This window comes from Microcebus murinus, chromosome 15 (assembly GCF_040939455.1).
Source record: "Microcebus murinus isolate Inina chromosome 15, M.murinus_Inina_mat1.0, whole genome shotgun sequence".
NCBI lineage: Eukaryota > Metazoa > Chordata > Mammalia > Primates > Cheirogaleidae > Microcebus > Microcebus murinus.
The window spans coordinates 36,577,313-36,593,911 of NC_134118.1; the positions used below are offsets into that span (position 1 = coordinate 36,577,313).

Below are 16,599 nucleotides of genomic sequence, written 5' to 3' on the forward strand. Positions count from 1 at the left end.
TTTTGTGCCTGTTCCCGCAGGTGATTCTGAGTTATCAGAAGAACTGTCAGGAGACACATCCTGGCCACCTGAAAGACAAGATGGAGAGACAACTTCAAGCGCGTCTTCTGCGGTGACCACGGTAGCATTAACTGCAGATACGAATTCCACCACAATCGCTGAGGATGCAATTCAGTTAGATCTTATATTAATGGTTGTGATCCCATTGATTTTATTGGTCTTCCTACTTATATCAATGGTACTCTTTGTAGCATACTATAAAAAAAAAAGAACTAAAAAAGGTAAATATTCGATATATTCCCATTTCCAGACAATTGCTTTGTGTGTTAATGAACAATCAATAACACAAAATACTTTTTGCTTCTACACAGAGCCTTCTAGCCAAGGATCTCAGAGTGCTCTACAGACATGTAAGTATTATTCTGCTTATGGTTGGGGATAGGATTGGAGAAGGAGCAGGGATATCTTAAAGTTAAGCAACAAGGGCTATATAAAATAGTAAGGGATAAACGATGTATTTTAATGGAGCTTTCCAGATTAGCCAATAATGCCATCTTTCTTTCATTTTTACAAAAAGAATGATTTTAGCCTACATTGAAATTTAAAAATATAGGCATACCTCATTTTACTTTATTGCGCTTAGCAGATATTTTGTTTTTCACAAATTGAGGTTTTATGGCAACCCTGTGTTGACCAAGTCTATTGGCACCATGTTTTCCAACAGCATGTGCTCACTTCGTGTCTCTGTGTTGAGAATTTGGTAATTCTCACAATATTTCAAACTTTTTCATTATTATTATATCTGTTATCATGATCTGTGATCAGTGATCTTTGATGTTACTATTATAATTGCTTTGGAACACCACAAACCCCATCAACCAGCCCTTCTTCCATCTCTCTCCTTCTCCTCTGGCCTCCCTTAGTCCTGAGACACAACATTATTGAAACCAGGCCAATTAATAACCCCGCAATGGCTTCTAAGTGTTCAAGTGGAAGGAGGAGTCACACATCTCTCACTTTAAAGTAACCACTTCGGTACGAGCACCCACTGTAGTCGACAGCCACAGATGAACGCGCACAGTGACTGTAGCCGACAGCCATGATATGAAGGCGCACAGCCCAGCGTCGACTATAGTCGACAGCCGTGATATGACTTTCCTAATTTTTCATTTATCAAAATAAAATTATGAACATTTAAAAATAACGTAATGGCGGTGGCTCACGACTGTAATCCTAGCACTCTGGGAGGCCAAGGCGGGTGGATTGCTCGAGGTCAGGAGTTCGAAACCAGCCTGAGCAAGAGCGAGACCCCATCTCTACTATAAATAGAAAGAAATTAATTGGCCAACTAATATATATAGAAAAAATTAGCCGAGCATGGTGGTGCATGCCTGTAGTCCCAGCTACTCGGGAGGTTGAGGCAGGAGGATGGCTTGAGTCCAGGAGTTTGAGGTTGCTGTGAGCTAGGCTGACGCCACGGCACTCACTCTAGCCTGGGCAACAAAGCAAGACTCTGTCTCAAAAAAAAAAAGAGAAAAAAAAGAAAAATAACGCTATGAAAACATATGTATATGTTATCTATTCTGATTTACAAGTATAGCTGCCTGTAAAGTAAAAGAAGCTTTCAGTGCTTTCAAGCTTTCCTTATTACACAAGAGCAAAACAGATTCGTAGTCAATGCACAGCACAAACTATCGTGCGGACTGTGAGTGCCGGCAGTGGGCAAGGTTTCGAGGCCGGGGAGCGCTGTACCGAAGTGGTTAAAAGCTAGAAATGATTAAGCGTAATGAGAAAGTCATGTTGAAAGCCAAGACAGGATGAAAGCTAGGCCTCTTGCACCAGTCAGCCAAGTTGTGAATGCAAGGGAAAAGTTCTTGAAGGAAATGAAAAGTGCTAGTCCAGTGAATCACAAATGATAAGAAGCAAAACAGTGTTATTGCTGATATGAAGAAAGTTTTAGTCTAGATAGAAGACCGAACCAGCCACAACATTCCCTTAAGCCAAAGCCTAATCTAGAGCAAGACCTAAGTCTTCTCAATTGGATAAAGGCTGAGAGAGGTGAGGAAGCTGCAGAAGAAAAGTTGGAAACTAGCAGAGGTTGGTTCATGAGGTTTAAGGAAAAAAAGTCCATCTTCATAACATGAAAGTACACAGTGAAGCAATAAATACTGATATAGAAGTTGCAGCAAGTTACCAGAAGATCTAGCTGAGATAATTGATGAAGGTGGCTACACTAAACAGCATATTTTTAATGCAGACAAAACAGTCTTCTGTTGGGAAAAGATGGCTTTCCTAGCTAGAGAGGAGAAGTCAATTCCTGGCTTCAAAGTTTCAAAAGACAGGCTGACTCCCTTGTTAGGGACTAATGCAGCTGGTGACTTTAAATTAAAGCCAATGGTCACTTAGCATTCTAAAAATTCTAGGGCCCTTATGAATTATGCTAAATCTACTCTGCTTGTGCTCTTTAAATGGAATAACAGAGCCTAGATAACAGCACATCAGTTTAGCATAGTTTACTGGATATTTTTAAGGCCACTATTGAGACCTACTGCTCAGTAAAAAAATATTCCTTTCAAAATGTTACTGCTCATTGACAATGCATCTGGTCAACCAAGAGCTCTGACGGAGATATACAAGGAGATGAATGTTGTTTTCATGCCTGCTAAAACAAGTCGATTCTGCAACCCATGGATCAAGGAGTAATTTTGACTTTCAAGTCTTATTATTTAAGAAATACATTTTGTAAGGCTATAGCTGCCACAGAGAGCGATTCCTCAGATGTATCTGGGCAGTTGAAAACCTTCTGGAAGGATTCACCATTCCAGATGCCATTAAGAACATTTGGGATTCATGGGAGAAGGTCAAAATATCAACGTTAACAGAAGTTTGGAAGAAGTTGATTCCAACCCTCATGGATGACTTTCAGGTGTTCAAGACTTCAGTGGAAGAAGTCACTGTAGATGTGATAGAAATAAGAGAAGTAGAATTAGAAGTGGAGCCTGAAGATGTGACCGAATTGCTGGAATCTCATGATAAAAAAAGTGGTTTCTTGAGATGGAATCTACTCCTGGTGAAGATGCTGTGAACATTGTTAAAATGACAGCAAAGGATTTAGGATATTGCATAAACTTAGTTAAAAAGCAGCAGCAGAATTTGAGCAGACTGATTCCAGTTTTGAAAGAGCATCCAACAGTATCTCATGCTACAGAGAAATCTTTTGTGAAAGGAAGAGTCAACAGATGTGGCAAATTTCATTGTTGTCTTATTTTAAGAAATGCCCACAGCCACTCCAACTTTTAGCAACTATGTACTAGATTCCAAGGAAATAGCAAATACACTTATTTCTCCACTGCTTTAAATTTCAGGGTGATCTAATAACAGTGGTCATACAGGGGCTTATTTGTAAGGTTAAGAAAAAGCAAAAGCAAACAGAGCTGCCTGGACTTCATTTTTTTTAAACTCAGGGAAAGTAAGAATTTTCTGGCCTGAACCATAGCCGCCACAGCCAGTCTCACCTAATGGAGCTGGGTTGGGGGCTGTCCATTCAAATGCTCATTCTCCTAGGCTCTAAATACAGATAGTGATTTTTCATTGAACTTACTGTGGAAGTGTCATAGTTCAAAAGCCATTTACAAACGAGATCCAGCCTCGTCCTCAGATGTTGCCTGCGCATTTGACACTGCAGCTATACTTGAAGTATTTGCTGTTCCCAGAGTGTGGCTTGACTTTCAGGATACCTCCGTACCTGGTCGACACTATTCCTTCTGTCTGGAATGTCCTTCTTGTCTGCTTGGCAAACTGCCACCCCATTCTTCAGGGCCCAGTTCTAAAGTTTTTACAAAATCGTGGGTGATCCCTCCACAGGCAAAATTAATCACTACCTCTTCTGTGCTCTCAGAGCACTTTGTTCACAGTATTTACATCATAAATTCGTGACTTGTCCTTTTTTTTTTTTGGTCTTTCTTTCCTACTAGGTTACCTTCTCTTAAGAGAACCAAGAACTTATTTAGCTCGTTTCACAGTGTGGTATTGAAGTTGAGAGTGCTTACTCTGGAAACACATACTGTCTCTGATTCAGTTTCCTCATCTGTAAAATGGGCAAATTCAATACCTACCATATAGAGTTGTGAGAAGTAAACTTATATAAGTATTGAACTTAGAAACAATAGTACCTGGGATATCATAAGTGCTAAGTGTATACTAGCTTATTATTTATGTCCCTTTGTCTAACACAACTCCTGCCCAACACATGTTTCTTGAATAAATGAGTTAATAAAAGAATGTTAGAATGTTTTTTAAAGATCACCTACTCTCAGAGGCAAAACCAAATTTGCACATTATCCTTACTACAGGCTGGCACATTTTTTTTTAGTTTAAATATGCCTTGCTTTAAGATAACACAACATAGAAAACTTAGAATTTCAAAACAATTGCTAATCACTAAAGTTTTTGATAGAAAGAGCTTTATTTGAAATTATTCTTTTACCAGCCACTCCTTTAACAGAGACCCAATCATTAACTGCTTAACAGATGAGTATCTCTTCAGACAAACTAAATACTAAAAGTTAATAAAAGCAGAATATTTAAATTACAAAAAGTTGATTTTTTTTCTGGAAAAATGAAACTGTCATAGTGGGTCAGACCAGCATTTTGCTTAGAAAGTTCTCAAAGGAATGCTTTGTGGGAGGGCATGGGTCCCCACACACACCTTGCCCCCTCAGAACGTTAGGAATAGATGTACTGTTTCTTTTGCCACATGGATAGAGCCTGATATATTACTCTAAACCAGGAAGTAAGTCTATAAATTTGACAGCTGGGGAGGACTTGGGCAACACTTTCCGAAAAGAACACTTATCTGATTGGAAATTACCCCTTTTCTTTGGGGCTGTCTATTTCATGTCCAGGAAAAAGGAAACATTGTGAAGTAACTTGATGTTCAGCTGTCATTCTTCCTGCATTAAATTTGCAGTGTCTTGATGGCCTGGGTCTCTCCGAAAGACACGCAGGGAAAACAGCTGGCAGTAAACCACCACTTTAAACAGGCTGTGGCTGCCTGATGCCTGGCTTGCTCAGTAAATCTCCTGGAAAGAGATGCTCTCTCTTGCTCACTGCTCAGCAGAGAAACAAGATAAGGAAGCCAGAGGCTCCTGCCCTCCCCCAATGCCCACCCGACAATCCCACCATCAGATGCGCAGAGGACAGGATCTGGGAGTGGGATGTCATTGGGCTAAGTGGGTGTAATGTAGGAACTGAACGAGGAGGACAAAGTGGGTAGGAGGAGATGAAATGGAAGGATTGTAGGAGGGAAAATGGAACAAGAGGGGGGATACAGCATAAGAGCTGCATTTGCCTCCTGGTTGCAAAGTGTAGGTAGCTATTAATAAAGAGACAGAGGCCAGGTGGAGTGGAGCGGGTAGGGCCTGATTGCTGAGGACAAGTAATTGGTCTCCCTCCTGGTTTAATGCTCTGCTCTTGTGTGCTCTCCCAGATGTTTTACGGTTGCCATGGCGGCCGGGGTGGGGGTAATGGCCATGGAGCAGGGAAGATGAGGCCACAGAAGGCTTTTTGCTCTGTTTTAATACTGATTACAGGGGCTTCACATTTGGTGCATCTGAAGCACTTTTGTAATGGGTTTTTAAACTTTTCCATCATCTGCATGCAGGCTGGCTTTTGCTCACCATGAGGCCTGTGGGGAACCCAGATTATAAAGATAAATCCATGCCCACAACAGTGGGGCTGTAGAGCCACTTGTTCTCTGATAAATTAGCGGGAAGTCACAAAGCAGGGGGAAAGGGAGAGGAAGGAGGAGGGAGTGACAAAATGGGGGGATCTTTATGAGTCACCTGTAGGGACATTCAATTATGTAGGGGCTTTATTTATCACAAAAGCCCTTAAGGAAATAACCTGTAGATTTTAGATTTAAAAATGTATATATATATGTAAAATATAAGATGAAGAAATTCTCCTTTCTCCAATCTGAGTTTCTGAGGCTCAGGCCTTTGCAAGAAGCTTTGGGTTCCTACTGGAGGCCAGGACATAACCTACAGCCCTTCGAAGGCAAGCAGCGATGGCATGAAACTTACATCTGTGCCCAGCTTTCCTGGATTAGCAGTGCCATTCAAGCTTGCCAACCCACAGGAAATTGTGGCGGCTCACTGCTGCCAGGGACTTAGTTCCAGGTGCCTGCTGGTTGTGTTCCCACGCTGGGACCTGCATTTCCATAGGCCAGACAAAAGGAGGCCTCTGATTGCAAAGGAGCAGGAGCGTCTGTTTATTTGGTGGCCCTCTACAAAGTGGTTTTGCTTTTTAGTAGTCTTCACATCACAAAAGGTACAGTGGACTGATGCTATCCACTCACTTGGCATCATTGCCTCATTTCTCTGGATGCGCTGATCGTCCTGCCAAACGAAACAGGGCTTCAGCTGGGGCACCAGGCTCCGATTCTTGCCACATGTTTGTCTGGAGTCTGATCTGCGTCAGAGCCTTTTTGTAAACTGGGGCTCTCGCCTCAACCAAGAGCAACAAAAAGCCAGCTTGTTGGACATTTCACTATCGTGATAACGCTAAGTTTAAAAGATTGGACACGAATTTAACCACAGTGCTGGACAATCAAGATTAAGACCGACTCATTTATTCAATAAATACTGAGTAGGTGTTTCGATATTGTTAGCTGGATCAGAGCAGGAGGGAAACCACAATGCATGAGACAAACATGATCCCTGCCCTTTTGGACCTATGGTCTAGTGGGGGAAACAGACAACAGGGAATCAAACAGATGAACTGATCAGTGAGGAATTGTGGCAGAAATGAGGGCAGAAAGCAAGGTGCTGAGCGGGGGAACAGTGAGGAAGACAGTCCTGCTTGAGCTAGCGGAGGCAGGGGAGGCCTCCCTCGGGAAACAGTGGGCCCCTGAGGATGTGACAGATCCAGCCATTCAAAGAGCAGGGGAAGAAGGAAAGTTCAAAGGGGAACCCTGGATGGAGTAGCCCCCGTCCTACTCCAGGGCAAAGGCAGAGTGTCATAGTGCTCAGCACCGCGTGTCAGAAAGAGATGAAGCTGCAACCTTTTGAACTGGGACATTAGACAGAAGGGGGCCAAAGGGCAAGCCTTTCTTCCCCTTACTACTGTTTTCCTCTTGGTGTGGATATAAAAAATAAAGAGGGATGAACTTCCGATCTGAAGGGAGTGCGCTCAGAGGACCAGCCATGCCCCAAAGAAAACATCTCACAGGGATTAGGACTTCCCTTCAACATGGCAGTCTGCACCTACTTGACTTGTAGGTTAATTATTGCTCCTTTAAAGACATTGTTTACTTAAAGTCATTTTGTTCTCTTTGTAAAGGAGACTTCAGCTGTTGTTGAAATAAGAAGTGGTTACTAACCAACTGAGCTAACGCGGCCTCTCTATGTATTATTCCCTTTTAGATGAGCTGGGAAGTGAGAGCCTGAGAGTGTAAGTCTAACCCGCTAACCCCAGTCCAGCTCGCTGTGGCTACCAGGGAGAGGCGGGGGCTAGACAGCCCTCCGCCTTCTCAGGTGTTCTTGTCTGGACACGCTGCGGGACTCTCCTGCCTTCCCCGCTGGGGAGACAGTCCTGGTGGCCCAAGGGAGGGCTCGCCCAGTCCCCAAACCCCACCCAGTGCAGGAGAGCCTGGGATCTGCTTTATTTGGCGTCCTCTGTCCAGAAAGGAGTCTTCTGCCTGCTACCAGTTCCAAGTGCATAGCAGTTAAATATTCTGACCCTGGGTGTATTTCAAGGACATCGGTTCATTTATTCTGATTAAAAATGTTTATCCCCAGGGAAGATCCTTGAGCTGGTATGACAGGGCGAGAGCCCTGGTAGAAACGTGAAGTTCCGGCAGCCAGGGCCACCAGGGAGAGATGGAGGGAGAGACAGGTGCAGAAACAGAGAGACAAGACAAACAAGATTCCACCTAGTAGCTTGCTCTGGGCGATGCCCCCCCACCCCCCCTACACCCCCGCAGCAGCCCAGCTAGTTTAGAAACTTCGCTGGTTTCCTCCACCCAGTGACCGCCCACGCTGCTGTTCAGGGCGGTGGGCACTCCTCCCGAAGCCGCGTCTTCACTGGCCCCGGGAGCTTCTGTCCCCCACTGCCTGCACGCTCTGAGCTCAACCCGGAGAGCACAGTGGATTTCTGTAAACCAACGGCTCCGCTTAGCCAAGAGAGAAAAGCCTGGGAAGTGAAGGGAGAGGTGATAAAAGTAGCCTGTTGACAGTGGCCTGTTGACCTGCGGCACTGATCAAAAACCCCGAGGAAAGGGAAGTGAAATTAAGCAAGGCTGAAACACTCAATGTGGCAACGCCCCTTCCAGACTTGACTTTGCACCTCCAGGAAACAGTGGGTCCCCTGGGTTCCCCTTTTAACCCACTTGCTGGGCCTGTGGGCCCTCCATTTTGGGGCCAGTGATAAATGTAGATTTGTCTTAGTGTTATGTTAGCCTTCTTCCTGTGAAAGTTTGATACTCTGGAATAGTGCAAACCCCCAGGCTAAGACAATGCGTAAGATAATGAATCAAGTTCCTCGAAATTGGGCACATTACACATTTTTTTAAATAAGCTTTTTGCTCCCTATTTCTAGCCCCATTTTTGAAGAAGACACACCCTCTGTTATGGAAATAGAAATGGAAGAGCTAGACAAATGGATGAACAGCATGAACAGAAATGGTATGTAGTGACCTAAACTTGTTTTTCCCTTCCTCTCTAGAAATAGAAGGCGGCAACAGCTTTATAAATAACTCAATAAATCTTGGAGTGTGGCAGAGCCCAGTCCCACATTAGGTCTGTGCATGCAGATAATAAACTTGGGTCTGACAGTCCTTAAATATTCACTTTAATTATTGCATCAGTTGTTGCCACTTGCTTTTATTTCTGTACAAGTTGTTGGAATGGTCTTTTTCAAGCAGGTCCTTTCAAGCAAGGAAATCTCTGACACGAAATTATCCAGAAAAAGTTAAGTTCTGGCAGTACCTCACATACTATAGAATTTAGAGATCTATAATTTTAAACTGTATATGGATATAAAACTTTATCAAATGTAGTTTACATAGATCTGTGCTGTCCAATACAATAGATACTAGCCAAATGTAGCTATTAAAATTAAAATTAAAAACTTAGTTTTTGTAGCCATATTTTGAGTGCTTATGAGCCCATGGCTACTATAATGGAGAGTGTGAATTTAGAACATTACCATCACTATAGGAAGTTTCACTGGACATCACTTATATAAATGGTAATATAATTACCCCCATAATACTTAATATCCAGTTGATATCAGGCAGTAATGGTAGTACATGTCCCTTATTTTCCATTAAATCAATAATTGGATTTTAAAATGATGACAGCTGTTTTTCATTTAATAACTTATCTTGAATGCTTAGATTAAATTAATCAAATACACTATTTTATGATATTATTTGTATTTTTAACATTTATCTTAAGAATATACACTGGGGTCTGTCAGATTCAACACTCTACAATAGACTTCTCAAATCTGAAGATTTCTTATTAGAATTATTATTAACAGAGGCTTATCAAGATAAGCTTTCAAAAAAGTTAGAACCACTCAACTAGTACCATTTCTAACAGTTTTTAATATTGGGGGAAGAATGGCTCTGTAAGGCCTTTGAAGAAAGGGACTGGTCTTTGAGATAGTCCTTAAAATAGTCTTATTTTATTATATTAGTTTGTAAAAGGAATATATATATAGTAAAATTTGGAAAATGTGGGAAAAAATTAGTAGAAAGAAAAAAACATTTTATCACCCAAAGACTAAGAAATATAGCAACATACCGTCACGTTGTTGAATTTCCTTTTGGGCCCGAGATTTTGTGCAATACAAAAATCATAATCCTATCATTACTAAAACCAGAAAATTGGAAAAAGGTATTTCCATTTACCAGCTAAAGCTGAGTTATTTTGACACCTAGGTGATATATCTAAAGAACTTTTTTCCCCCTTATAAATAATGAGTGGTGTCATACAAGAGAATTCTGATGACTTTAAGAAGACTGGTTGTGTCCCACCTGCCTACTTCTTCTCTTTTTTGCAGTCTGACTAACGTCTTTCTGCAGACACATTAGGATCTTATTCCAGTGTCTATCCTGAAACACACAGATTCCAGCTATTGGAACACTGAGGCGCTGCAGGGACTGAATCACCAAGCAGTGATAAGTTGCACCCTTTCCAACAGGGGCAGAGGCATGTTGAAGTCTGGTATCAGTGTTATTAGTGCTTTTTCCATTTCAACAGCCTCGCCATCGTTAATCTTTTAACTGCTAGGACTCCCTGGTGAGGCCATGTCGCGCACGTAACCACACGGATCAGGGAAATGCAATGCTCCACTGTGCCAGTTTTGCGGGTAGAAAATAGAATTTCAGTGTCTAACAATGAGTTTGCTTTTATTCTGCCCTAGCCGACTGCGAATGTTTACCTACTTTGAAGGAAGAGAAGGAATCAAACCACAACCCAAGGTACTCCTAGTTTTTACCACAGATTATATGTATTAAATATTTGGTGGGACCGGGATTGGAAACCACTGTGGAGCACTTTGGGTTTTCTCTGTGCCTGTACGTTTTATGTGGCAATTTGCATGGGTGTGCATATGACAATGTGGAGAAAAGGAAGTGAGAATTGTAGAACACATCGGCTGCAAAGACAATATCCTAGTGGCTCTTTCTCTTTAGCAATGAATTAGCATTGACATTTTCTTGTCCTTCTATAGAGACACTGTCGAGTCAACTTCTGTTTTAGTCATAAAACTTTCCAATTATGACAAACTGTAGGTTTGTTTACCTTGGATAAATAGATGTTTGGTAAGGAAAACAGATGGAGTGGACAGTCTTAAAGTGGCTAATTGGAAACTCGAGTGAGTAAAATGAACATTTTTAAAAAGCAAACAAAGAGAACCGACCCACCTGGATTGGATTGTTACGTGAGACAAATTAAATGAGAATTTTTTTAAAAAACGCTCTATTTCACCACAAGGTGGCTCTGCTCAACAGAAAATTTTAGTGCATCAGGGTTTGGGTGTAGTTTAGCAGTCCACGCTCTCGTTTGAATTATATTATTTTTTGTGAGGACAGAAAAATTACTATGTTTGGGGTGTTTTTGATCTATGAATCGTTTGGTCAGGACAAGGGAAGTGCTCTCAGACACAGGATCATTCAGCAGGACAGGGACTTGCTCTGCAGAGCACTGCTGTAATATTGGGGGTGCCAAGGTGTGGGTAGGGATCACCCATGGTTGGCCGGAGAGCAGAGAACTTGAGCCTGTGGCTGAGATACTAAACTTCTGTAGTAATACAGAGGCTAAACCTTCGGGGCAGGATAAACACTCTCCCTGTATGTTAACCAGAGGTCTTGTGCCAATCATCTGAAATACTTTCAGGGCGCAGTCACTTGTCACTGGGCAGGTCCTGAGGCTGAGCACTGCAAGGGAAGACCAATGATTAGGTAGTGATTAGGGCAGTCAGGTGTTTGTCTTTGGACCTTTTTCTGCATTTTCTCCCTAAACCTTACCTAAAAATTCACCAACCTACATCTCTCTCTGCATCCCGCCACCATAATCTTACTCAGGCAAACCTCAACTTTGATACCAAAGTCTACACCTTATTGTAGACTTAAGTCAGTATTACAGCTCTGAGTGTTTATGTATTAAGATTCATCGCTGATACAGAAAAAAATCAATCCTATTTAAAAGTGAGTCTGGATGTTAACAAGCAGGTGAAAGAGAAAAAAAATGCCAGGGGGCGAGTATTACAAAGGAATATTTCCCCCATAGTTTTGCCCTACCTGAAAATGAGCCAGTACGCATGCCCAGTGTAGGGCTCAGATCTCCACCAAAACTCCATAAGCATGCGATTACTCTATCGCTGATGAGCACCTTCAAGTGATGGGGAAGGTCAGTGGTTTTTCCATACCTGCCTCTTGCTCTTTCAAATTGTTGCCAACACGGAAGAAGGAAGCAGCTTAACATAACAGAACTGGATGGTTGTGAAAGCTTCTTAAAAATCAGATTTTTGGAGGCCAAGTGCAGTGGCTCATGCCTATTAATCCCAACACTTTGGAAGGCAGAGGTGGGAGAATCACCTGAAGCCAGGAGTTCAAGACCCTCCTGGGCAATGTAGCGAGACCCCGTCTCTACAAAGAAATTTTGAAAATTAGCTGGACATGGTGGTGCACACCTGGAGTCCCAGCTACTCAGGAGGCTTAGGCAGGAGAATTGTTTCAGCCCAGGAGTTTGAGGCTGCAGTGATCTATGATCATGCCATTGTACTCCAGCCTGGGCAACAGAGTGAGAAAAAAAAAATTAGATCTTTGGAATATTGAGAAAATGAGCAATAGTTCATTTCTGCCTGTAAGGCAAAAAGCCTTAACCTATTTGGAGAGCTGCATTATGCTAAATTATTTGTAAAGGGAATGTCTACATTCCTCTGTGGGTCTGGAGCCATCTGACGTTAATCCACAGGATGACTGTCAGGCCTTCCCCTCACTCCCTCTCCGGGAAGCCAGCATTCCAGATCCAAGAGTGGCGAGTCCCAGGTTTTTGTGCCACAGGCACTTTCTGATCACTTCAAAGGGTATTATGATATTGCAAAGTTAATTTTTCTTCACTAAGATCTAAGAAAAGTGCAAAGCACTTAGAATGAAGCCTAGCACAAAGTAAACTCTCAATAAGCATTAGTTATTATTATTATATTTATTAATAAATTCAAACTGGCATATAGAATCTCACTGCCTTTTGGGCTAATAAGCCTGTGTCCAAAGGCTCAAACACATCAATACTGGTGGGGTTGGGAGGACATTATTTTTGCCCCTGGTTTTCTTGGTTATTTCTTTCCGAATCTACTAATCATGAGAAATAAGGAATTTGGTGGATCTCCTATGAGACTTAGTTCTCCTCTATTGCCGGCTAAGGCCTGTTAATGTTGGTGATTTCAGAATCATCCTTGTATCAATCTGAAATTTTTGAAAGGGTATTAGTACCTTATAGTTTGGATAATCTTTCTTTTCTGTCATAATTTCATCTACATTTCTTTTTCCTAATGTCTTAATTACATTGATTATCAGTAAAACATTTACTTTGAATATCTAATCTGGGACAGAAATAAGATTTGGGTTTTTTCTCTAAAAGTTTTGTTAGAGATACAGGTGGAAAAAATGCATTGGTCATTGGACTTAGAATCAGACTAGTTTTAATCCTAGCACTCTGGGTGGCCGTGGCAGGAGGATCGCTTGAGGTCAGGAGTTCAAGACCAGCCTGAGCAAGAGCGAGACCCCATCTCTATTAAAAATAGAAAAAATTAGCTGGGCAACTAAAAATAGAGAAACAAAATTATCCAGGTGTGCAGGTGTGAGCCGGTACTCCCAGCTACTTGGGAGGCTGAGGCAGGAGGATCGCTTGAGCCCAGGAGTTTGAGGTTGCTGTGAGCTAAGATGACGCTACTGCACTCTAGCCCGGGCAACAGAACAAGTCCCTATCTCAAAGAAAAAGAAAAAAAAAACCTCACTTTACTGTTTATTTGTTCTTTTGACTAAGACATGTCACTTCAGCTCTCTGACCTTCAGTTCCGGCACCTTGAAAAATGGAAATAAGGGCACCTGTCCTTCTAGTTTCAGAGAATCACATGAGAAAGTAAACCCACTATGTAAGTCTTACAGCATCATGCAAATGAAACCGATTCTTTTTATGCATCGGCAATAGTTCTTCCCTCTCCTTCATTAGCTTTTTATTTTTAAGAGCAGTTTCAGGTTCACAGCAAAATTGAGCAAAAGGTCAGAGATTTCCCACATACCCCCTGCCCTCACACGCGCATGGCCTCCCCCATTCTCAACACCCCCCGCCAGAGTGGTGCATTTGTTACAATCAGTACACCTACACTGACACATCACTTGTCACTCAAAGTTCCCTATTGGCTTTTACCTCTGTGGGTGACCCTTCTCCTATCATTGAAGCAGTATACAGGTGAATGTAACGCTTTGGAAAGTACGTAACGGTCATTGAAGATTAAATTTCGTGGCAAACACGCTTCTCCAACCTTCTGATATATACTAAGACTTCTGGAATCCATTTATAGGGCTCAGCTTTCCTTGATGCGAGAAAGACACCCCTGACATAGAACCTCTGTTGTATATTAAGCCCATCATGCTTCTAGGAAAACGGAATCTCTCTGGTCACTATCTTATATTTAATATACCGCATCGTGTGCAAGGACTTCAACCCTTCAACCTCCTCTTGTTAAGGTCCGTAATCGCAGGTCTTTCAGAACTTGTTTCATGGCCAGCTCTTGTTCATTCCTTTCCTCTGTCCTCATTGGGCATTTTCCTTGAGCTATGGAATCTAACATATAACACAGGATTTAAATAAGGACCAGAGATGTGCAAAATACTATGGGAAGTTTACACGATGTTTTTAAAAAAAAGTCAATAAGAAAAGCAACAAAGGAGTTTGTGGGGAAGAGGAGAGTTTTATATTCTTATTTCCCACCTTAGCATTTTTCCATGATTCATACATGCCTTGTGCCTGGCATTGGACAAGAGAACAGGGTCAGTGGTGTTCCAAGAGGTTTGAGGAGGGAGGGTGGTGGGAGAGGCCTGCCCTTGAGTTGGAGAGAGTTTCATTGCTGCATAGCTGAACATTGCCACCACATGGTGATGACAAAAGCCAGATCCATTTAGTTTGTTTTATTATTGTTTACATTCTCTACAGAAAATTCCCTATTGTCTAGCCCAATCCTTTTTACCATGGCCCATATAATCTAGCCAGCCTCTTCCTTCTTCCTTCGGCATTTAAAGTTAGTGGGTTTCCAGAAAGCTCAGTGTTTCTGTCTCTGCAACTTCAGATGAATAACCGCAGACAAGGAATCACAAATACTAACCAACTGCTCATCTCTTTCCTTTATCGCTCCTGACCACAGGGATGACTTTACATTCAGCAACAACGCTGGGAAAGATTAGGGAAAGAATTAGGTTTTGTTCCATCCAGGTGGATTTATAATTTTGAAAGTATAGCAATAACCACAACAATCATAAGACATTTATTAATACACAGCATTTTCTATATGCCAGATGTCTAGGTACCATTACATGAGAAATTAACTAGGTCAGAGGAGGTACGTAACAGTATACCTATTCTTAAATTACAATAATGCTATTGTTTATTCTATGACTCATGTTTCTGGGCTCAATGGCATTATAAAAATGGGTGACTTCGGTGTTTCTCAAGAGTTGTCCAGGTTAGTTTAATAGAGAATTTTGTGAATTTCTTCCTGTTTCTTCTCTCTTTCTGTTTTTACGAGAAAGTACAATTTTCTATGTAGTTTTTCAAAAGATAGTTATTGAGCACCTAATATGTGCCTGACGCTGTCTACATCATGTCAAGACAACCAGTTCAAAATGAAATAATCTGGGCTGGGCATGGCGGCTCACACCTGTAATCCTGGCGGTCTGGGAGGCTGAGGCAGGAGGATCATTTGAGGTCAGGACAAGCCTGAGCAAGAGCCAGACCCTGTCTCTACTAAGAATAGAAAAAATTAGCCGGGTGTGATGGTGCGCGCCTGTATTACCAGCTACTCAGGAGGCTGGGGCAGGAAGATTGCTTGAGCTCAGGAGTTCAAGACCAGCCTGAGCAAGAGCGAGACCCCATGTCTTCTATAAATAGAAAGAAATTAGCCAAACAACTAAACATAGAAAAAATTAGCTGGGTACGGTGGTGCGTGCCTGTAGTCCCAGCTACCCGGGAGGCTGAGACAGGAGGATTGCTTGAGCCCAGGAGTTTGAGGTTGCAGTGAGCTATGATGATGCCACGGCACTCTAGCCCAGTGACAGAGAGAGACCCTGCCTCAAAACAAACAAATGAAAAATAAAATAAGCTGCCTGAGTAAACTTCAAATTCAGAGGAGTTAAGTGGCTTGTCCAAGTTCACATGGCAGGTTTGTGATAAAGCTCAATTTGGCTAAAGGAAAGTTTCTTTTAAAACTGCATTTTCATTTTCTTTTATGAATTAGTTAAAAGAAATTTTATAAATTAAAGGATAAATTATAGATTTTTTTTTTAAAGGACACAGCACGAGAAAGCCAGCCACCGTGAGGCTAAAATGTGAGAGTATTTTGTGAACGATGAGTCCATCAGCCAGTGCAGTCGTTGACAAGGCTTAACCATTAATTGCAAGAAAACAGCAGTTTTATGTGAACTTTTTTTTGACCTCTCTGTTCTAGTAAATTTCTGTGGCTACTTCCAATATTTTTCTTTGTGAGTTTTTTTTCTCTTTTCTTCTCTCGTCCCTTAAAAGTAATTTAAAAGTATACAGATGCTCCTTGACTTCCCCATTGGATGTTGAAAATATTGTTAAGTCAAAAGCACAGGACATTTTCAATGTACAATGAGTTTATTTAGATGTAGCCCCATCATAAGTCAAGGAGTATAGTGAATGCATGTATGCATATTGCTTTCACAATGTTGTAAAGTTGAAAAATTGAAAAATCATTAAGTGGGACGTCGTAAGTAGGGGACCATCTGTACTTCAAGCCAACGAGTATTAAGTGCCAGTCAGGTTCCATCAAATCTGAAATTGGTTAAAATGC

General features: G+C 41.8%; 1 protein-coding gene across 3 annotated transcripts in view; it reads left to right on the forward strand.

Moving 5' to 3' along the window:
* Positions 1 to 16,599, forward strand: part of TMEM154 (transmembrane protein 154) — a 44,854-nt gene that overhangs the window by 20,379 nt on the left and 7,876 nt on the right. For all 3 annotated transcript variants that reach the window (XM_076010575.1, XM_012783695.3, XM_012783696.2), the window contains exons 2-6: positions 21 to 281; positions 372 to 410; positions 7,425 to 7,452; positions 8,599 to 8,684; positions 10,432 to 10,489. In XM_076010575.1, coding sequence (XP_075866690.1) covers positions 21 to 281; positions 372 to 410; positions 7,425 to 7,452; positions 8,599 to 8,684; positions 10,432 to 10,489 — 472 coding nt within the window. The remainder of the gene's footprint in view (positions 1 to 20; positions 282 to 371; positions 411 to 7,424; positions 7,453 to 8,598; positions 8,685 to 10,431; positions 10,490 to 16,599) is intronic.